Raw genomic sequence first — 23,783 nt, forward strand, 5'->3', positions numbered from 1 at the left:
TTATAAGTCACAGGTAGGTTATTGGTTAAAAGTAGGTTATCAGTTACTGGTATGTTATTTGTTAAAGGAATATTTAGGTTGTTCATTTCAGGTAAAAAATACATATTGATTATTAGTTCGAATTTGGTTTTCGGTTATACGTACACTTAGGTTGTTACAGCGAATGACTTATTTTTGTCCTTTTTGACGGAATATTGCGATTCGAGTCTGATAATTAGATATCTTAAAAAATCGTATTCAGATACCTTCAACATTTTTCACTTTCTAAGAAATAACTACAGACATCAACGGTACCTGCCTTCAATGCTGAAAACTGTTTTTACGTTAAACTGAAATATAGGTAATGGTTAAATCCTAAATCAAATGATATTTCATCATTGTACTGCTTTCAGTTTGCATTCACAAACAACATGAATGCCAACTGACCAAACGCAAAAATCATCGATATGTCTTTGCTCAATTGGCATTCACATTGCCCAAAAATGTCCATCAGGATCATTTCAATACTCTTAAAAAATACGAACTTTATAAAATTAGGCATTTCGATCAAATTATTTTAATGTGTCGTTATGATTGTGCAATGAATAGAACGGCCAACTGTCCAGGAAAGGTCAATAGAACCCCACGTCCCAATTATGATGTAAACAATTGGGTCAAGGCAATCATAGCTGATATAAATGTTATCAGAATGTTGAGGGGTCATATATAATGATAATGCATTGCAATGGTAAATACAGTAGCTGTCTCCAGTTTTAATATTGATAAATATATTTGTTTCAGTTCCCCCAATGATATTGACCTTTACAGTGGTGGTTTGTTGGAGAAACATCTGCCTGGTGCCTTGGTGGGTCCAACGTTTGCTTGCATCATTTCCAGACAGTTTCGGGATTTACAAAAGGGCGACAGATTCTGGTATGAAAACGATGCGCCATATACTGGATTTTCGGAAGGTATTTATACATAAAGTAGAGAAATTTGTAATAGCACGAAATATATAGGTTTAAGCACAAAACGTGTATAATTTAGCATAAAATCTAGATATTTTAACACAATTGTCGTTAAAGACGTATACGTCAATACGTATAATACTTTAGTATTGTAATAGTTATTTACTTAATGTAAAGTTTTTATTACTGGTTGTTTAAATTAATATTGTTATGCAAAGTTTTAATACATGAACCAAATCAATGTGAAAATGTAGTTTATTGAGTTCGGCTTTTAATTATAGAACTAAACCTGATAAGAGAAAATAATGATGTAAAAAATTAACGGGAAAACGTATCTAATTTCCTCATGTTTGGTTTTTGAAATTATCCTGACGTTATTTAAAAAATGGATGTAAATGCGCCTAACAATATGTTATTGTTTTAAAACATTAATGCAAATAAACTGTTCTTAAATTTTAAATATGTTTAGAATGTAATGAACAACAATTGACAATTGCATATTATTTTGTAATAAAGAATAGACAGTCAAGTTTGGACAAAAATACCTTAAACAGACCGAAATGCCAGGAATGTGGGGTTCTACTTAACTTGTCATTTTGTATTTTCAGCTCAACTGAATGAAATCAAGAAGATGACTTTGTCATCCATTCTGTGCACCAATCTCCATTTAGTGAAAACACAGCTAGACTCCTTCCAAATGAAATCCGATACGTACGTAAAGCCACCTTATATATGCATATGTTGTCAAACTTCGACATGTTTACCTATATTGTGTTAATACTAGAGCTCCATACCAATTATTGCTTCAAAGAAAAAATCAAGCTGTGAACTTTAAATTTATAATTTAGTATACTATGTACGAGCTGACTATCAAAGGGATTGTTAATCCTGTACATACTTCATGTAAATTGTCAGAATAAATCTGTGTATCTGTGTAGTTCATGTAGATTTCTGACAGTGCAAGTCGACATTAATTTTGTAGTTTGTTGCATTTCTCCCGTCGAGATGGTTTTGATCGTTTTGCCTTATATATCAATAGTATGTGTATTATTACTGTTCTGTACAAAAGGAATATATATCATGGTCGTTCCAACTGAGCTCATATTTCTGTACCCTTTCAATACGTTGTGATGTATTAATTTTAAACATTTACTTTTTTTAAACTGAAAATATTATCATTTTGATTAGGATGGTAATGAAAGTTTATTAAAGTTAAAACGAACCCCAATGTATAGAGCTGTGTCAATGAACGTTGCAGGTTTTGGGTAAAAGAAATTTTCAAAAAAAAAAAAGGGATGTCGTCAAAAAGTAATGTCACGATCAACACACACACTCATGATACCCCAAATATGTGTAAGGTTTAGTGTGAGCTTCAGACGTTTGTATTTGACTCAGGCGACAGAACACCACAATATGCTACATGTAGTATGACATAATTTTATAAATTGTGTTAATAAATAAAAATTAATCTATATTTCATAGTTGTGCTAAAGATAACAGCATTTCACCTTGTCTCCCAACAGGAACCAAAGGAGAGAATGCAATAGCCTCCCGACAATGGATTTGACGAAATGGGCCGCAAATTAGATTTTAACCATTTCACCACTGTAGACCATAATGGACTCATCCAAATCAATGCATGGAAGAGTTTACTGAAGTTACATAGGGGTGAAAGGCTTAACGTAATCCAATGGCATACTTCTTTCTCTTCTGCTGAAGATGTCAAGGAAAGAATAACCTCACTTTAGTCGACAAAAAAGACTGATAACAATGAACTCTGCGTTTAGGCAATGGAAACAGAGTTATCTAGAGAGCCGATGCTGAGATAACATATGACGACGGTTTGATACCGAGGACATTTACGGTTTAATTCATGATATGTAACTTCTTATCTCACCGAAAACATGCCTAGTATACAGACTAACTCTAACCCTCCTGTTAATCTTTTGCTCGTGCATGTCACTATTATAACCTGTTATAACACAGAGCGTTTGTATGTCTTGTTTATATGCTAAACATCACAAAGTTAAGGATACCAATAATACATTGATCAGCATTATGATTTGAGTTTTTGGATGGAATGTCTTTTTATACAATACTGTAAATGATGAAACATTTGCCATTTTAGTTATCCTTGTTCAATTTACCGGAAACATAAACTAGCATGTAATGTGAAATTATAAGAATAGGATAAGGACAAAAATATCCGGATTATTATCATTTTATTGTTGTTTTGAAAACCTGTATGTATTATACTAGAATTAATTTGATTAACAAAATGTGAGATTGTCAATTTGAAAGATGTTCATAGAAAAACAATCAACTTAAGATCTTCTAGCGTCCTACCGTAATTGTCATTTTATCATATGTATTCCGTCTCTGCGTATTGCAGAGTTATCTTTTCTCGGGAGCAGGTATTGATTGTTACGTCACTTGTTTGTGAGAGTAACGTCATCAATTTTTAAGAAAACGACGCAATTTTCTCACACAAACCAATGACGTAACAATCAATACCTTCTCCCAAGAGAAGATAACTCTGCAATACGCAAGGACGGAATACGTATGTGTAAGTCAATAAAAATCGATGTTTTGATCATTTTTTACATGATTAACACAGTACACCTCAAATGTATACATTAAATACAAACAACATAATATATATTATTTATTTTAACAACAATGAATCAAATAGTTGAACCTAAATAGATGTTTTGCATTATAAGTTGTTCTAAACAAAAAGAAAAGACATGTTTGTGAGCACACGTAGACACACGTTATAATAGGGACTATCTTATACTCTACAAATAGTAATACGAATAATCATGATATATTTTACTCATGAAGCAACAATGACAATCAACAAAAACGATGCATTCTCGAAATTCCAGAGGTTACACACACTTACCTTATCTGCACCTCTGGAATATGTCATGTCAAAATTGAAAGCATGAATTCAGCTATTTGATTGGTTTCAAGTAAAAAAAACATTATCGAGAGGAGAGACATGCTATGAATGATTCTGGCTTAATCCCCATCAGAAAATATTGTTATCCGTTTAACTGTGTGATAGTTGTTTGTAGAATTCAATCGGCAAGAATTTAGGAAGCCATTCTTTTACAAAATTGAAAATATAAAGATTTCCCAGTGTACGTGACCATGACAAGTAATATAAATAATTCGTATTTGTTTTGTTGGCTAAATATGAGATTATTAAATATCGAAAAGTGTTCGTTCAAAATTTACTCCTTTCAGTGATTGTAGAACGAGAACGAGATTGTAAGAAAAAAAAGGTATGTTTAGAAATGATAAATAAAATATAAGATATAACTAACTAAGTTATATAAAATTGTGTTAATGTCCATATGCCCTGCTGTGCGGGGGAAACTGTCACATGTGTTTGGTTTTAGGGTGAAAATAGAAATAATACATAATGCGTGTATAGTAAGATTGATTGACAAGAAGAAGAAGAATTGTGCTAATATACCTTAACCGATTTTCCTTTTTTTTAAGTATTGGTAATAAAAGTCTTTTAGTTATCAATTTTTTGTTGTCATTATCTTGAAAAAAACACATTTATATTTGTTTAGTTTTTAAAAAGGGTTATCCGAAAATAATTTGTAATGATTCACCGGAAATTTTCTATAGAACATACAGTGTATCTGGTATGCTAATCATATTATTGTTGACTATACCATGGCATTTCTGTTACAAGTATCAGTAATCCACTTTTGACATTTAAAACATACAATGTTATTTAATGTTGTTTAAGCAAAACAGTGAATATAGACTGTATTATTGCACGCGAACATTAGTGCGATATAAGAAAATCATCCCAACTATTTAGGGGATAGTACGTTGTTTTGAGTGGCTATACTGGCGATTATAACATGAAATTTGGTTTAAACTCTCGACCTATCGGTCTCGAGTTCAAACCCAAATTTCATGTTCTAATCGCAAGTATAGCCACTCAAAACAACGTACTATCCCCATTCTAACACACCTTAACAAATATACTACGCTAATATGTTTAGAAACATTGTATTTCCTTGTACAAAAGTACGTAGTAAAATACTTTGTGACCTGAACTAGCGACGTGTCAATCTGCAGCGGACTGACCAATCGGAAAGAAGCTTTCAAAAGTCGGTCATTTGGCCCCGCCCATACTGGCGAGCGCTCGATCTGTATGTTGACGAGACGGAATATTTGGATTGTTCGTGAACGTAGAATACGGGTATGACATCGACTTACGACTTGCCACTTACGACTTATTTATGTAAAATCCCTCTTTGATTGATAAACTCTGTACATTATAGTAACCTACTGTAATATCCATATCTTTGATTTCCCATATTTACATTGATTTTACCAAGTTACTCACCAGTTTAGTCACCACTGTTCAGTCACCATCAGCCCACCTTCGCGGTCCTCGTGCACAAGCCTCGTTTTGGTAGGTCGGCAATAATCTACTAGGATGTCGACATAAATAAGTCGTAAGTGGCAAGTCGTAAGTGGCAAGTCGATGTCACACCCGAGCATTAACACGATAAAAAGCCGAGTTACCCACTTACGAGATAATTATCTCGGCAAAATTATCTCGGCAAATGTGATAATATGTCGACATAATTTAACAGTTATGTCGACATCTTCTCAGATTATGTCGACATATTCTCAGATTATGTCGACATCTTTCAATAATTATGTCGACATACGTAACTCGTAAGTCGCAAGTGGATGGCAGAAATATGCCACCATAGTCCTGTTACCGAAGTTTATACGACACATTTGGATTGATATTGACCAAGTTCTTACATTTCCATGTCAGTATACATACCAATCTGTGCTTATCGACAAAATCGGCCATTATTTGTATAGATTTGTAAAGAGTTTTGTGTAAATGCATACGACACATGTGAAATGTTTCATTAGATTTGGGATCTAAATATTTGCCTTCATTCGGATGGAATGAACGTTTCAGTAATAAATGGAGGTAAGACCAAGGAATGAGTATTTTTTAATTCATTTAACAAATACATTTCATCGGTCGTTTACTTTCTGTTCTGTTGCCTGCTAGCCTTATCAGCGGGATTTCGCTAAGAGGCGAGCTTGACGCCATATTGCTTTGGTTTGAAACGGGGCGTGGCTTAAGTGCGATGGGAGGAGCTTAACACGATTGATCATGATTCTATCGCAGATTAAAACATGGTCAGTATCCAATCAAAACACGCGTTGCAAACGAATTGTGTTAGAATCAAGAAGAATATTGGAAGAACAACGTCACGGATTGGTTAGCGATAATTGGAGCTAAACATTCATATTTGTATCAATTCGGTCGTTAAAAGACACCTGAAACATTAATTCATTACATCGGTATAGGAAAGTGTAAATTACCCTTACTAAAGTATCCTCATGTAGCAGTGTACAGTAGCTTACGGTGGCCATGTGTGATATCTGTGTACAATGAATAACCCCTGTAATTTTAGATGTATGAAAATTAAAAACAAAAATCAGCACTGAAATTGGCATATACATGATGAAGTGGACAATGTGGGTTTCATAATTTTTCAAAAAATAATCGAATTTTGTTAGAGACTACAGTTTTTGGGCATTTACAATTCTGTGTCTACAGAACAAAAGCTAGCTTTTCATGTATTTTTCTTTTTTGTACTCGGCACATGTGTAAATATTGTGAAAAATCCACCGGAATAACCTATGCTAAAACGTGAGTATTTCTGTTACTGAGTAGGCGATATCTTATTTCAGACAGGTTTTAAGAAAAAACATATCTACTTGCGGGGGTCAAATTCTGGGATAAAAAATCATTCGTTTTTGCATTTTTTGATGTGATGACCATGGTTTTCACAAGTTCTAAATCTGAGGAAAACAGTTTTTGAAAAAGAATTCAGTCTTCTAAACAAAATATATTTAAAACAAAGTTTATAAATATATATATATATGTATTTAGGTGTGTTGTACAGGTTGAACCCACTATCCATGTTTATCTGAGACATGCCTTTTATTTTAAGGATCAGGCCATTTATCGGTTTCCGCGCACCTAAGAAGCAGTCGCGATTTCGTACTTATACCGGTAGAAATCTGTTGAAATTACAAATGACTGTCATATACATGTACACAATCTACTGATGGAAACAAAAAAGAACTTGCAACACAAAACCGGTTTTTTTTTTTTTTAAAAAGGAACAATCAATTTAGCCGTCATATGTTTCCTTGTGTCTATTTTGATTACGTGTTCAAAGAAAGATAACTCTAATCCACAAAAAATAAATTCTCCACAGTGGACCGCACAAACAAACGCTTCGTTTGGTATAAAAAAAAAAATCACTTATTGTCAAATTACATATTTCAGCTCACAATCTTTTCTATTTATTTAGTTACAAGAAATTCTGTCATTGGTTTTTTGTGCAGTCTTATATCGGTTTTGGTTGATGGTAAGTTATTTCTCATTTTATTCTGTTAAAAATTGGTGAAAATTGGAAGTTCATTGCATTACAGGGCTTACGTTTCATTGCAAACAGTGATAACGATATAAGATTGTCTCCTTTGCTCTAATTCGGAGTTGGAAAAAAATGGCAAGGAGATGTGGCCTCATTTGCATTAGACATTTTCGTACGTTTGTCAGACTACAAAAAAGACAGGTTTATAAATGAAATATATCACTGTTTTTTTCAGGTATGGGTTCATTTTTAGCAAGATAAACAGATTTACAGACGATGGCCAATCGTCTAAAATGTCCTTGTGTAGTGTCCAGTAGGTCACGTAGTAACGAGATATAGCTTGATTAAATGGCTGCGCGAAACTAAATAACGCGCGGAAACCTTATTACTAGACGATATGTAAGTTGTTGTTTTTTGCTGCACGAGAATACACAGTAGAACCGATGATGCTGTCAGATGATTTGTAGTCCCTAAGACAAGATTTGGTTTCCGATCAGCTCAAACTTGTATAAAAAGAGACTTCTTATCAAGGGACAGAACTCTAGTTGAAAACTGACAAAATAAATAAAGAGAGGTAACTCCAAGAGATTTGATAACCCAATTTAATCACGATTTTATTAAATTAATTTACATTGTAATTGGAGGATCCTGAAGAAAACTTGTCGTATTGTATGATCTGACAAAAATATATGTATCCCTGTCATAAGACTTTGTGAGTATGTAATTAACAATTCACTTTTGCTGACTACGCGAGTGATTTACAATAACAGCTCAGGCGTAAGTATAAATATAAGTAATAAACAGTGAGAAATTTACAATATTTAAGTTTAAAGAAAAAGATAGTTAGTTTATAGTACACAAATATAAATATAAGGGAATAGCAATACAAATGTATAAAGTGATTTGCATTACATAAGTATAAATGCAAGTATTAGTCATTCATATAAATGAGGTATAGTAAATAAATATAAATGAGGTATAGTATATAAATGTAAATGAGGTATAGTATATAAATGTAAATGACCTAAAGTACATAGATATAAGTGATTTACAATACAAAAGTATACATTTAAGTGATTTGCAGTTTTTTATGCCAAAAGTTTCAATTCACTTATTGCTTTCATCGATCTAAGATCAAAGGAAGTGGACGACTAGATCTGTTGTTGCTGTAATCACTCTCACTGCTTTAATAATGGTATACATTGTAATTGACTACTTCATTAGACAGAAAGAATACAAGTTATTGGAGGCAGCATTGATTAGTAAGAGTGACCAGCCCGGGGCTGCCATTATGAAATCACATTTCGATATATGTGGCTCGCTTCTCTGATACATGAACATAGCGTCGTTAGCTCTTTGTAGTTGTATATATTTGTGTTGTTTTTCTTGCAGTGGATGATTACTCAAAACGTCTAGTATAGTTTTAATCATTTGTAACATTGATCAATGAAAAACAATTTGCCACAATAAAGAATTTTTTTAGGAAAATGTCTTGAAGGTATGTATGAAAAGCACCTTCCTTATGAATTACAACAAAATGGAAATTTGAAAAGTAACACCTAAGCATCCTGTAGTATATCATTCATTGTGCATTTTCTTTGCAAGTTTATCAGACCGAGCTTTGTTCCCACATCCGACTTCGGCTGCATGAGTCTACATATGCGGTACAGTTATCAATTAGTTTTGCTGTCTTTATGATTTCTATGGAGGATCATTATGCACCGTGAATGCGTTATTTAATTCAGAAAAGGAGGACAAAATTGAAAAATCTGTTACTTTAAAAAGCAACGAATTGTCATTATTTTGCGTTGAAGTCTCTTTGTCGATTATCCTCATGATCATATAGCCATAGTTTCGTATTCATATAGCCTTAGTCTCGTATTCATATAGCCATAGTATCGTATTCATATAGCCATAGTCTCGTATTCATATATCCATAGTCTCGTATTCAAATAGCCATAGTCTCGTATTCATATAGTCATAGTCTCGTATTCATATAGCCATAGTCTCGTATTCATATAGCCATCATGATGACGCCGTGAGCCTGCAACGTATAACGTAATATAAACAAAAACAATGGGTCTAAAAGCAAATGACATATTCATATAAACCATTGGTTATATATATAGGATCTTAAATGAGATTTCATTTCATATGAGATTTTATGAAACGTGTTTTAGGAGTTTTTATTTTTACGAGCCTTGTCGAATAAAAAATAAATCTTCGAGACGAGTTTCATAAAAGCTCATATGAAATGAAAACAAATTTAGGATACATTTAATCACATAACTCAGAAAACTTACATTTTGACAGGTTTTAAAGCCAAAATGTACAGGGCTTAATCAAACGGAGACAGCCATTTTGTTTCGCCAGTCACAATTTATGAACTCATGTCACTGTCCATATTAAGACATCACAATCGATTTCTGACTGGCACAGCCAATGAAAAACGCTCCAGGGTATATTACATTAGTGACATATGTAAAAATATTACACGGGCGAATTCACTGGATAATAGGCAGATGATGTGATAAAAGAAAATATATTGTACATGTATATGTAGGAAGACTTTCTTTGATATTTAAAAATGCATCGCCTAGAGTGAGATCTGTTAATACAGAAACAAAGATACGATCATATTTGATCTTATTAAGCAAGCTTTCTTTGTAGAACGGTATTTCTTTCCATATTTAATTTTGCGCTTTGTTACAAGTTATGTGATTGGTCAATAGTAGCACATGCGATCCAAAGCGACAGCTATCAATATTAGTATGAATGACAGTCTTTTCCATGGGATGACTTTTAAGATTTTTCCAATTCCCCAGTTTGTATTAAGCCTTGTCGTCCGAGTTGAAACAACTACATAAACCAAACTCACTGTGAAAAATATTTCTAGATCTACTGTTTATTATCATTTTATTATTATTGTATTTGCCTGGTTGTTTTTTATTAGTTGTAGTATTATAATTATGGAAAATAAAAAAATTGAAACAACCGAAGACTACACCATTTTCACAACAGTGACACAATCATACAAAGCTCAAACTAACAAGGTATGTGGAGGTCTCATAAGGATTTGCGCACAGCGATAAAAATAGTGACGATATAGAGAATTGATGTGGGCGATTCTAACATTGAAAAGTGTAAACAGAGATGACATTACTTACTCGCATGTTCATGTCATGGATTTATAGAGAGGCCGAGACTATCAACAACCGAACCGCGAAGGGTGCGGGTTTGGAATGACGACACTAAATGTTCTTCCAAACGACCTATCCAAATGAATGTTCTCAAGAAACAAACCACGTGACGAGTCTAACACTTTCCGTTGCAATTTGTCAAACGCTTTGTCAAACGTCGTGTCAACTCCGTTCTGTCCGTGCTCCCGAATAATCATCTTTTGAGTTCACATTTACACCTCGTTACACTGTTGAAAACTCTCACTATGCATACTCGCCTATGCTATATCTCATTCGAAACTATACCACTGTTTCTTCAACGTTTTTCTTAACAATGTTGCTCAAACCGAATGAAGCGGTCGTGGGAAATGTTTCTCATGGACTAGTTTCGAGATCCCCGAAATGACGTTGCGATGTTACGTTATATTAATACACGAAACAGGGGTGCCAATATAGGCCTTTTGGTGGCTATCACCGATAAGTTGTTTTTTTATATATACATACCTTCGATTTATGCCGTTATGATATATGACATGAACTTAAGGTCAGCTTGGAGACCATTACGAGAGCTGAGGGAATAAAGTGGGGGACAAAAATCACAAATGGCCTACTTTTTACAAACTTGCATGTTGTTTTCTTTATATTACATTATTTTGATATATTGTGTAACACTAAAACTGCATATAATAAAAATGACCGGGAAAAAAATAAGAAAACATTTGATAAATATGTGACCTTGTTATATATCTTAACCAGATTTCAAGGTTGGAGGGGATACTTTCGTCAATCATTTAAAAAAAAAAAAATACTCTTTTCCAATAACATTTTTTTAAACTGTAAGGCCCAAATTGTTACCAATCTTTTATGAAAGAAAAAAGTTATCTAAATTATGTTTTTGGTTTTCCTTCCCATTGGTAGTGATTTGGAATAATAGGGATTGAATCTGAATTTTTCAATTTTCATGCATGCATGAAGATGTAAAATTAACATATACACCACATGCAAGATCAAAGAGCGTTGCGTGGATACTGCAACTGTCAGGAGATGTCTAACGTAAAGATGAAAAACGGATAATTCTAGCAAAATTCGAATGAAAATGAAGAACGCCAATATGACACTTAGAACATTAAATTGTGTATTGAATTGTGTATCAATATCTACTTCTCGGACAAATTTCTCCTATTCTTCTTTTTTGCTTTTACTTTACATACAAATAATTAAACACAAAGTGAGATGTGACTATTCCATTTTTGTTCCCCAACGTTTTACAGAATATTTCATATGACAGTTATTCTCAACTTTGTTTTAAGTCCTCAGAAAATATTCGAAACCTTGGACACAGGCAATGAATATATTGTTTTGCAGTTTTCAAGCGTTTCCTCGTAATAACGGTTGATAACGGTCCTAGTTACAGGATTAGCATTTATTTACAATAAATCGCATGAGATTATTAGAAGTATCCCTAATTTACGGATAAGAGAGAGAGTGTCAGGTTTTAAGACACATTTTGTACCCTTCGGATTGAGATTTCTTTATATAATTCAAAAGTCGTGAATGTTGATTTTCCTTCTCTCCCTATGAAGGTCTTCTTTCGGCAAATGACAACTGTACAGCTAATTTATGACTTGATAGGAATTTTGATTTATTACGTCATACTTTTCGTCACTTCTGGTTGAGAGATTGTACTCCTACACCCGTTTAAAATATTATTCTGAACCCTTGCTTAAATTTGAAGTGAGATTGCTTAATCGAGCAGTTGCACTGTTATGGCAAAGTGGTAATAGGAATTTCATGTAGTTCAACAATTAAAAAATATTTTTTTACGGGTTTTGTTGACATCAAGTGGAAAGAAATATTTGTAAAGGTTTAAAACAGCTAGATTTAAATCGAAGCGTGGTTTTTACAGGTACCCCAGCTCCCAGAATATCTAAAAAGTTTGAAACAAATTAATGAAACAGCCTGAGATATGCTGTGATAACCTGTATTACGCTGTATTTTAGTACTAAGTGTCAAGGTAAAAGGTGGAATTGAGGTCGCAAAGAAGGTGTCTTTCTACTTTAATTAGACCTTTTCTTTGCCACTCTAGCCTTTCCTTTTCACCATCATGATACTTTTTCGAAGTGGAGCTTGGCGTCTATCGCGGTAGAAATATTTCCAGTTCATAGAAGCTGGCACATCGATGCCCTGATCCACTGTGTGAAGCCCGTTGAGATTGACGGAATAGCAGTTTTTGTACCACCATCCTCCTTTACCAAACTCGGCACAATGACGAGTTGGGCTGATATCATTGTCGCTGTCGTAAGTGGAGAAAGCCCGAGGACTTGGTCGAATAAAACTTTCTTCTGAAATGAAGAATACAGCACCAAACTTCCCAAAAATGCATTTAGATCATCAACAATGTAGCACACAGTCAATAATGAGTTAGATGATAAAAGAAAGAAATTAGAAGAAATAAGAAGGCATCACATTACAGGAAATATGATACGTTTAATGGCAAAATGGATAGGGGAGGGGGAGAAACCAACCATTTACTTTTGTAATTGAGAATCTCGCAACTATACTAGTAACATTATTCCAAATATAACCAAAGAAAATGGGACAATAATATCTGACCAAACTGAAATTTTAAAAGAAACTGAAAATTACTACAGAACCTTATACAAAGAACGCAATTCACTTAAAAATGATAATCTAGAATTACTTCTAGAATCATCGACTGTACCCAAACTATCTGCCAATGAATCATTAAATATAGAAGGCCCACTTACTATAAATGAATTAACACTTTTAAAAATGAAAAACAGCAAAAGCCCTGGTTCCGATGGTTTTACAGTTGAATTTTTAAAAATATTGTTATAAGTAAATTAATCAGTAATACTCAAACTGGCTTTATTCTTGGTTGATATATAGGAGAAAACACACGCTTGATTTATGATATTATGCAGTATACAGAAGATAATAATATACCTGGACTATTACTTTTAATTGATTTTGAAAAACCGTGTCACGGAATTTTATCAATAAAACTTTGAAGTATTTTAATTTTGGCCCGAACATTATCAAATTGATAAAACTTTTTCAAAATAATACACACTCAGCAGTAAATATAGGGGGGAATCTATCAAAAGTTTTCAATATAGATCGGGGCTGTCGTCAGGGGGATCCGATATCTTCATATATTTTCATTTTATGTGCTGAAATTCTATCAATAATTTTGAAAAATAATAAAAATATCAAAGGAATACTTATCATGGATTAGGAAATCCTCTTATCACCATTTGCTGATGACACGTCTGTTATTCTTGATGATTCAAAAAATCTTTAGATGAAACATTAAAAGCTCTTTAACTACTTTGCTAGTATTTCTGGACAAAAAAAAATGAACTTCTCCAAGACCCAAGTAGTATGGATTGGCAGCAAAAAGTACAGTGAAAACACTTTTACTACAAATGTTGACTTAAAATGGGGACGTACACGCTTCACCCTATTAGGCATAGAATATGATGTAGACCTACACAGAATTAACAAACTGAATTTTGACAAAAAACTTGCAAAACTGAAGTCTTTAATATCTGTCTGGAACAAAAGAATGCTTACACCAATTGGTAAAATAGTTGTTATCAGTACTCTACTAATATCTCAGTTTGATCATTTGTTTATATCGCTTCCCGATCCTGATGACTCATATATTAAAAAAATTAACAATACATTTTACAATTTTCTATGGAATGGTAAACCAGATCAGGTGAAAAGGGATATAATTATAAAAAAAAAACTATGGAGAAGGGGGGTGGGGTGGGGGGGGGGGGGGCTTAAAATGATACATCTAAAATCTTTCATAACTGCTCTTAAAGCAACTTGGATCAGAAGGATATAAAGTAAACTAGGAAATTGGGGTATTGTTGTGTAATCGTTATTTGATAAACAGAAATAAGCAACAATTGGAATTAAGAAATTGAAAGAAATATAAAAAAAAATGTAAAAATGTATTTTTGAAAAATGTTTAGATGCCTGGTATAAAAATATCAATGCCAAGCAAAATAAACAAACAAATATTAGTGAAAATCCAATATGGTTTAACAGTGAAATAAAAATAGATCGAAAAGTTATCTTCAATAATACATGGTACAAAAAAGGGGTTAATTTTATCCACAACATTGTTAAAAAAGATAGATCTTTAAACAGCTTTAAAAAAAAGTAACATTTGTGCTATTTTTTAAGTTATCACAGTCTGAAAATGTTTATAGTTCAGTTCATAAGGAAGAAATAATATTATGCTACCAAGTATACCCATAAATCTCAAGTTAATCCTAAGATGTAAGAACGGAGTTCGTGAAATATATACCATATTCAAAAATGAAGTTAAACCAACCGCCCAAAATAAAGATACGTGGAAAAATATATACAAATATCCCTTCAATACCTGTACCAGTTCAAAACTACAATGGTTACAATGCAGAATAAATCAGAGAATCCTAACCACATTTTTTTTTTTATTTCAAATTGGTAAATGAGATAATAATATGTGGACTTTTTGTTAACCTCATCCAAAAACAATAACACATATATCATGGGATTGTGAAAAGGTATTTAATTTGATAGAAATATAAGAATTATTATTATTACTAAAATCTTGGTCTTCGATTTGATAAAAAAAAGAATTTATCTTTGGCAAGCAAATTAATAAATATACAAAGTTCATCTTGGATAACTTGATATTATTCACGGTAAAACAATACATATATAAATCAAAATGCCTTGAAATAGAACACAATCTGAATGGTCTAAAAAAAATCATATCAAATTCGAATTAAAATAAATTTAATTTAACATCTTTCTGACCTAGGTTTCCCTTGCCTTTGCTTTGTCCCACATGTCTTGTCCTTTGTCTTTTGTGTGCATTTGATTTTTGTTTGTATACCTAATGTCACGAATACCATTTATTTATTAATAATTTATTTATATATCAATGTGTGTGGGTATGTAACTGTTAGTGTAGGTGTGTCCGTGTTTGAATTCTTTTTTGTCTTTGTATATAGGATTAGCAGCAACTCTTAAGCTTTAAGAGTTTAACCAACAATCATGTACCATATGTTTTGTATCATGTCATGAAAAAAATGCAAAGGAATAAATAAAAATTGAATACAAAAAATACTGTTTGGTGATAAAAATTGTGATTTCACAGACTGACTAAAATGATTAGCTTTTCACAATTCCATACGATAAGCGAGACGGTTTCGATTTTCCTATCGTGAGTTTTCTTTTTCTTAATAGTAACATCCTGGCTTCAAGAACCTAAGTTGGTTGCATGTGGCAGTTGATTTGTTATTCAATAGCTTAATCCAACTATCATGATTTCCGCGAAAGAAGTCAACGGCTTATAATATCTGTACAGTGTAGTGCACTAGTCATTCCTTAAAGCATACTGTATTTATTACCGACTCTTAAAGTTGCCATCTCTTGTGTTTCTTACGTTCATCGTTCCTAATACGTAACTAGTGTTTAGCAACTATACTTATGTGATAGAAAGGGAAGAAGCAAATACCGAATTGTCAAACAAATCATTAAGGAAGCACTGACCAAGTGTACAAAGATAATAAGTCCAGGCCTCGGCTGTTCAGGGCCTAATTAGCTTAAAAAGACATAAATTGAAATTTCAAAATGCAAATTTTAAAAGTAACTAAGTCATCTAGATATTTTTGTGTTTGCTGTTTTCATATACATATAACTGTGGTTTTGAACTTCAATATTTTTGTAAATATTCTACTTTAAAAAAAATCGCTTTAAGTTCCATCTTAGCCAATCAATCTGTGAACCACTTGGCCCTGGCGTTCCAGAATGGTAAGCGTCTTCTGTTCCATTTACGAAACCTTCCATGTTCATCTAGGTCAAATTATATAAATTTTACGTCCTTACATCTAGAACTGGGGTAGTGTCAGCTAAAGCCACACTTTTGATGATAATCGAAACTATCGACTTTTTTAAGTACTTAATACATCGACCTTCACACCACACAAAGAGACAGTATATTTCCAAATGAGATAATTTAAGTAATTTTACAAAGTCAGATAACACTTAAATCTCACTTTAGATTATCTGTCTACCGTTATCAAACATTTTAATTCAAACTCTCGTCAAGGTTAACTATACAACCAACTACTTACCAACATTTCCACTGAATTCTCCGAGAGTTAGCTGGTAGTTTGATGTTTCGTCCCCAATGACGAAATTCTGATAAGACGCGTATCCTGTGGTACCATCCCATCCCTCAAGGTGTATATACAGCTGTTGTCCCAGGCTGAGAAGACTATACATATACTCTAGACCTATTGGTGTCGATACGGGAAGGAACAATGACAAAATTAGCTCCATGTCAGTATTGTACATCATTGACATTTTTGGATGTCAATTCAAATAAGTTTCGTCCCAAAAATAAATCAAATATTCGCCGAGATAAATTTTAATTTCGACTTGTTGAGAAAGTCATGAATAATACATAAATTGAGGATAAACTTGGTTTCTAAATGAATAACGGGTGGATTTTGCGAGTAACGTAATTTTTGTTTCTTTCAAAACTTTTATAAAAACATTTGCTTCCGTAAACAGATTATCTATCACCCGCCACTACTGACATAGGGTATACTGTATTGTGACGTTAAATGAGAAAAAATCCAATTTTTATTACTTTTCTCACTAACTTTCTACTCTAATAAGTCGGTATTGTGTGTCCCAGTAGATAACGTATCTTTTTTTCTCACTGTAAAACCTATATCTCACTGGCTAAATGGAAATAAATTGTTTTAATTGATGACATAAAAAAATAACACAAAAACTATCCGGACTGGTTTTACATAAATTTTTTCCGTATCTGCTAAGAGTTCAAACTTGATGTTTGTATGATAAAGCTGATTATCTGCTATTTTATTTAGTAACTCAGCATAAACTATTTACTATGACCTCGTTATTGCATCCTTACTTACCTAACCAGTGTTCACCATCAAGGTTTCCAAATCCCCATTTGTATTCTTCCCAGTTTCGATAAAAGTTGACGGAACCATCAAATCTTCTTTGAATCACCTTTCATAAATCATAAAAATACCATTGCTGCAAATGATTTCATGAGTGTAAAACCCCAGCAAACGGACACATAGTGTATCCAATGAAACGACTATTACAGCAAAAGGTTTATTTAAAAGATGCAAGCTGCATTTCGTATTTTACCTTTAATTTGCTAAGGGAATATCTTCTTTAGAAAAAAAGCTACATATATACCGTTGTAGTCATTTAAAGATAAATGCCTTTTTTGAAATATATATGTTGCTTAGTAAGACTTAAGAAGATTTTTGACAATGGTTACTCACACCTTCAAAGTACTGCTCACCTCACCAACCATTCACACTCGTGTAATGTTCACGACACAGGTTTCACACTTAGTACTGCTCACCTCAACAACCATTTACATACGTGTAATGTTCACGACCCAGAGTTCACACTAAGTACTGCTCACCTCAACAACTATTTACATACCTGTAATGTTCTCGACCCAGAGTTCACACTTAGTACTGCTCAACTCACCAACCATTTACATACGTGTAATGTTCACGACCCAGAGTTCACACTTAGTACTGCTCACCTCACCAACCATTTACATACGTGTAATGTTCACGACCCAGAGTTTACACTTAGTGCCAGGATAATAGATACAAATGTACAATGTACGTCATATTGATCAATAAACTACATATACATGGTTTTCTACCAGAAAGACTTCCATTAACGCTGAAGGCGTTATACTGTCACACATTGATATGATCTCAGAGAAAACATTGTTGATCAGCTGATTCAGCCTCCGATATTTTGTTATCGTTCTTCATTTGGAAAAGATATACATGTGACGACAAGGTAATTTTAGTCGATAATAGTGATGTAACACGCTGCTTAAAGCTGCGTTCGCTTCACTGGACATAGACAAATATTGTATTATATTGTATTGTACAAAGACAGTTTGTATGTTTTTTCTATCATTTTGTACATGCGGTCGTTTTAAATTATCTAAATATGCATACAGTTTTTTAAATATCCTACATTTTACATCCAGAGTTAAGACCAATTCTTACAGCTGTGTGTCTTGAAATACTTGGTTTGATGACATAGTATAAAAACTCATTTCAAACTGTAGAAAAACATGCTTCCTGTAAATGTCGAGGTTAACGTTTTCTTACTATGTCCTACTACAACGTAAAAGGTCTCTAATATGCTCCAAAAGAATTTGATATGTCTTTTTATTATATAACTCCCCTGATATGCATTGAATACACCCATCTCATATTTTTTCAAATTAACTCATCTTACATGACATGGAGCGATTTCGATTGGTTGACCTCATCACACTTTCCCCGATAGTAAATTACTCCGCACTACGTCACGTACAATGAAGTAAACATGGCGGACACTAAATTTCCAGTTGGTTCTAAAGTTATCAGAACATGGCAAAATCAATGCTGTTGTGAGGAAAGTTTAGGAGGCAGCTGCGGGTCCTGTCTACATGGTAAACTTCGAGAATATGGATTTCGAAATTGACCTTTAAAGTGAACGATTGTCAGGTAGGCCAGTATAATGAAATGTTAACACTGAGCAGACGACCAATACAACCGGTAACGTAACTGTCACCGGTACTTCCACTAAATTTAAGTCCATGTCGGAAAGCGATAAAGAACACTTTGTCCAGGCACAAGACAAAGCATTAGCATTCATCAATAATCTCTCACATCACTTCCCAAACCAGTGAAACGACGTAGGATTATCGACTCGGACAGCGATAGCCAGTATCAGTGTACTGTATACGTAGCTGTTGACACCTCAGATTCCCGCGTAGTGTGACGCTTTGGAATGTCACGCTCTTGACGTAGCGTGAATCGTGTGACCTTGTTCAGTTTTGTTAAGAATTCTCTCCAAATTTCAGCTAAAGCTCTATACTTGTACAAAGCATTGAAAAAATGGAGGATTAAATATTCATATTTATCCTTGTTGTTTGAGTAATTTTTTAAACACTATTTGTAACTATTTGTTACAGCGCAGGTAGATCTGACCTACATTTTGATAGAAGTGATTCGGACATATCAATACAAAACAGCTGATGAAATAACGGACGATGCAATTGTTTGTTTTAACAAATGAAAATACATTGTACAGTATCTCAGTTATGTGATAAAAAGGATCTTACACTCGTTTTCATGTCATGTGAAATTTATGAAACTTTTCACGGACTTTTTCATTTTAGATCGCCAGAGCCTCGCTAAAATGAAACATTCTTAGAGTCGTTTCATAAATCTCATATGACATGGAAACTCATGTAAGATCCTTTTTAATTTATGTCATCTGATGAGGCGAGCATGAGAACACCAAAATAGATAGTCTGCACCCAATCTAATACAACAGATATTTGTTTTGCATTGTATGCCTTTTCGTTTCATTGTCTCACAAGCAACACATATCTAGATATTTTGCCAATTATTTACTGTTAATTCCTTTATGAACTTGGCGTAATGATTGGCCGCTACGATTTGAAAACAGTTTCTCAGTTCGTTATAATAATAGTGACATAATGAAGTAAGATCGCTTACCGTCCAAGGACCCCCGGTTGTTTCTGTATCGCAAAACACATCGAAAGCTGTTCCCGGTACTGGAGTAATTCGATGGACGCCAGAACAGTCAGTGCAGCATAGGTCTCCACAGTCGGCCAAATCTTCATAAAGACAAAAGCAATTGAGCTGTAGTGCAAAAACTAGTTTCTCCTTTTTCTTTCTCTTTCTGTTGACTTTCTCCGTTTTCATTGCTATTTTTTTTTTCCTTCTTCTTTTCTATTCTCTCTCTCTGTTCTCATAAAGGCAATATATGTGTACATGGGTACCAGTACATGTACTTGTGTCTAAATATATCAACTGATGTAAGTAAGAGTAAATATGAGTCGTGTGAGGTCTGAATATATAATATGAATTGTTTGAATGTAAATATACCATATATTGCAAAAAAATCTTGAATAAAAAGAAAATTACAAAAAAAAAAAAGACAAAAGCAAGCATTACTTGTTGAACAAATGAGAGTCACGGGCAAAACATGTTTGTATGAAGGAACAAAGCAGTAGAAAAATATTATTTTTAATATCTATCTCATTTAAATAATTTCATACTAACTTTCAGTACTTTTCAACCATTTGACAGAGTATCAGTTTTTATAATTACAAGTACTAGTATTATAGTTGTCTTATATCAAGGGATTTGTGCTATGCTCGTAAACTTAAGAGAGTTATGGAATTATGATTATACTCTTCACATTTCTTATCGGGGAAAATTCTTGCAGTGAATCATGACGTCACAATAGTAGATGAAATAGTAGCAAAACATTGGAACTTAACGTTTTAAGTCAAAGATACTAATGAAATAATGTTAAGAGTGTTACCCACTTGTGGGTAACCAAATCTGTTCACGAACACATAACAGGCTCACCCAACGAGTCAGACTGAGAAAACATAAAGTAGTCGTGGGAGAAATATAGATCATAATAATAATCACGAGAGAGTGGGAACAGCCTTACCCAGGCACCTCGATCTTGCCACATTTGTGTGACGATGAGCGTGTGAGTATGCTGGAAGTGTGATAGGGTTCTGTTTGTGGTGGGTTAGTTATGATTTGTGAACCGCTCTGAGACGACCTACGATCTAGGTTGTGATAAAGCGGTATATAAGAATCACGATTTGTTAGTTTTTAGTATTTCTTAGTATTTCCAAGTCTCAATGACAGAACAGAACAGTAGAAGTGTGCTATCTGAAACATGATTCTGACTATCTTACTATGTATCTGAGTGACGCATGCATTAATTTTTTTTCGAGCATATTCCGTCTTTTCGTATTGCAGAGTTATCTGCTCTTGTGAGAAGGTATTGAATGTTACGTCATTTGTTTGTGTGAGAAAATTACGTCGTTTTCTCAAAACATTATGACGTTACTCTCACAAACAAATGACGTAACAATCAAAACCTGCTAACAAGAACAGATAACTCTGCAATACAAAGAGACGGAATTTCTGGCGAAGGAAGTCCGATTTCCGAGTTTTATATTTGTGTATAAGAGTGTTTATTTTATTTAGGCAAAGTTATTTTTGGTAATAAAATGATGACAACGGAAGCGAAGAATCAGTTTCAAAGCTTGTAATATGAATACATTGTACCCGAGTGAAGCCATGTGGTTCTGGTAAACATTTTAGGCACGTGCAGGATATCAAATCCATTACAATCGAAAGATATGTGAAGATATAATCTTTTTTAATCCGGCAAGGAGCAGAAAGGCAGTGACGTTGAGAGTTTTATGACCAACGTCAGAAAGACGTACGTTGCATCTATATTTTGGAGAATCTAATGTATCCATGATTTGCCACTTTTGTGATATTTTACTCTTTTTTTTAAAGATGTAACCCTATTTGCTATTTTGATAAATGGAAGATATTTTAGCTAGTGAATTGAGAGATATGTACAATATATCAATAATATAATGGTTAGATGGTTGAGTAGCTGACGCGCCCCGGTAATTACCCATCTATTGAGTGCGGCTATGAGATAAAAGTACACGAAACCACACGTCCCCGTAGCATAGCCTTGTCTCTATGGTATAATCATAGGCGATCATGATAATGATGAACTTTTCAATTATGACAATCAATACATCCTTACTAAGGTGATAACTATAAAGTACACCCCACAGAAAAGGCTATACCGCGGGGACGTGAGGTTTATATATACTGTATCTTACAGTGATCTGTAGCACGCACTTCGGAGTAATGCATTATAAATTAATATGAAAAAAAATGAGCAAACATGTCCTTTTAAGCCTTGATTACGATATATTGGTAAGTGAAATGAGCTGTGACGATAAGCACATTGGTAATACATTATGGGATACATTTGCGTACGTGACTGAGACGTGTTTTGTACACGTGGTTAAAGATAGCTAGTCTGTAGTTTACAGTCATACTTGTGGCTATAGAGTTTTCTGGAACATGTTACTGAACCTTATCACAGGTTCTTTTATTGATCTTAATCTTATATTGTTAATTACTCAATAATCAACATAAAAGCGTGTATAATGGTGAATATGCAAGGCGCACTGTCCTTTTTATTGGTAGATAATTCCGTTGACGAGGGTGAGAAAATTCTTTGGAAAATATACCGAAGGCCGATTGCAGCCTGAAGTGATAATTTTTCTAATCCCAAGTTATATTTTCCACCATAAAATACAGACATAAGTTGATTATATCTATTCTACCTAGTGATAGTGAAGTTTTCGCGTGTTTTTGCGTGTACCTCAGTGTCCTTATAGGCCTATAATAAGCAAGCTGACGTAGATAAACAAGCTGTCCGAATTTATCATTTCTGACCCTGTTGGCAGTTGTCTTTTTTGTCTATTCAACCTGGACCTGGATATTTTATTCGGGAAGAGTTTTTCATTTTCAGTCACCTTTTTACTCGACAGACGAAAACAATTAACAGTGATCATGACGTCATGTTTTTTACATCATATGTTTGTTTCAATTATCTAAAAGCACCAATCTAGCGACATATCTCGCCAACACATGAAAATCAACATTTGACAAATTAACAAACACATTTCAAGTCACATTCGCGGTAAGTTAGGTGGAACATTTTGACGTTGAACTTGGCAGGTTTAAAGAAGACATAGAGGTTAAATAGAAATGGTTTTGTTCTCCCGGTGGCAAATCTTCAAATACATAAAAAATGAATAGTTATTTCCTCATTCGACAAACAAAACCAGTCACACAGCTCACTTGTTTACATTTGTGAGGGAGGTTTTTAGAAGGAATGAAATTGAATATTTATTTCCTCATTCGACAAATACAACCAGTCCCGCAGCTTTGCATTTGTAGGAGGAATCAAATAATGCATGGTTATAAACCAATGAAAAGTGCCGTTACATCGAAGACATGGTAGAAAGTTAATGTGCATGATATTACAACAGGAGAGGAAAAATGCACGGCCAGATCGGGGTTCGAACCCGGGACCTCCCGAACTCTAGACGGACGCTCAACCAATTGAGCTGTCTGGTCGCGGACGATCGACCCAGTCCAGTTCTGCTACATTCATCCCTCCTTTTTCTAAGTCTTCGCCCCGGAAGACACAACTATTTACAACCAAGG

General features: G+C 33.8%; 2 protein-coding genes across 2 annotated transcripts in view; one reads left to right on the plus strand and one right to left on the minus strand.

Annotated features, from left to right (window-relative positions):
* LOC110462299 overlaps nucleotides 1–3,354 on the plus strand; it is a 35,516-nt gene extending 32,162 nt beyond the window's left edge. The window contains exons 20-22 of the mRNA XM_021516211.1: nucleotides 781–950; nucleotides 1,556–1,658; nucleotides 2,471–3,354. Of these exons, the coding sequence (XP_021371886.1) occupies nucleotides 781–950; nucleotides 1,556–1,658; nucleotides 2,471–2,534 (337 nt within the window). The 3' untranslated portion in view covers nucleotides 2,535–3,354. The remainder of the gene's footprint in view (nucleotides 1–780; nucleotides 951–1,555; nucleotides 1,659–2,470) is intronic.
* Nucleotides 3,355–12,660: 9,306 nt separating this feature from the next.
* LOC110462300 (ryncolin-4-like) lies at nucleotides 12,661–20,411 on the minus strand. Its single transcript, XM_021516212.1, has 4 exons — nucleotides 20,202–20,411; nucleotides 17,559–17,655; nucleotides 16,743–16,904; nucleotides 12,661–12,920 (listed from the first exon to the last, which is right to left on the minus strand). The coding sequence occupies exons 1-4, from the start codon at nucleotides 20,409–20,411 to the stop codon at nucleotides 12,661–12,663; spliced, it is 729 nt and encodes a 242-aa protein (XP_021371887.1).
* Between the last annotated feature and the right edge of the window lie 3,372 nt (nucleotides 20,412–23,783).

Source organism: Mizuhopecten yessoensis, unplaced genomic scaffold (assembly GCF_002113885.1).
Source record: "Mizuhopecten yessoensis strain PY_sf001 unplaced genomic scaffold, ASM211388v2 scaffold10771, whole genome shotgun sequence".
Lineage (NCBI taxonomy): Eukaryota > Metazoa > Mollusca > Bivalvia > Pectinida > Pectinidae > Mizuhopecten > Mizuhopecten yessoensis.

Bases quoted from the DNA above. Each gene is read 5' to 3' on its own strand.
- LOC110462300 (XM_021516212.1), bottom strand. From the start codon at position 20,411: ATGAAAACGGAGAAAGTCAACAGAAAGAGAAAGAAAAAGGAGAAACTA. The intron at 17,656-20,201 runs GTAAGCGATCTT...GATTTATGAAAG, and splicing joins CAACCGGGGGTCCTTGGACG to GTGATTCAAAGAAGATTTGA. The intron at 16,905-17,558 runs GTAAGTAAGGAT...CGACACCAATAG, and splicing joins TGATGGTGAACACTGGTTAG to GTCTAGAGTATATGTATAGT.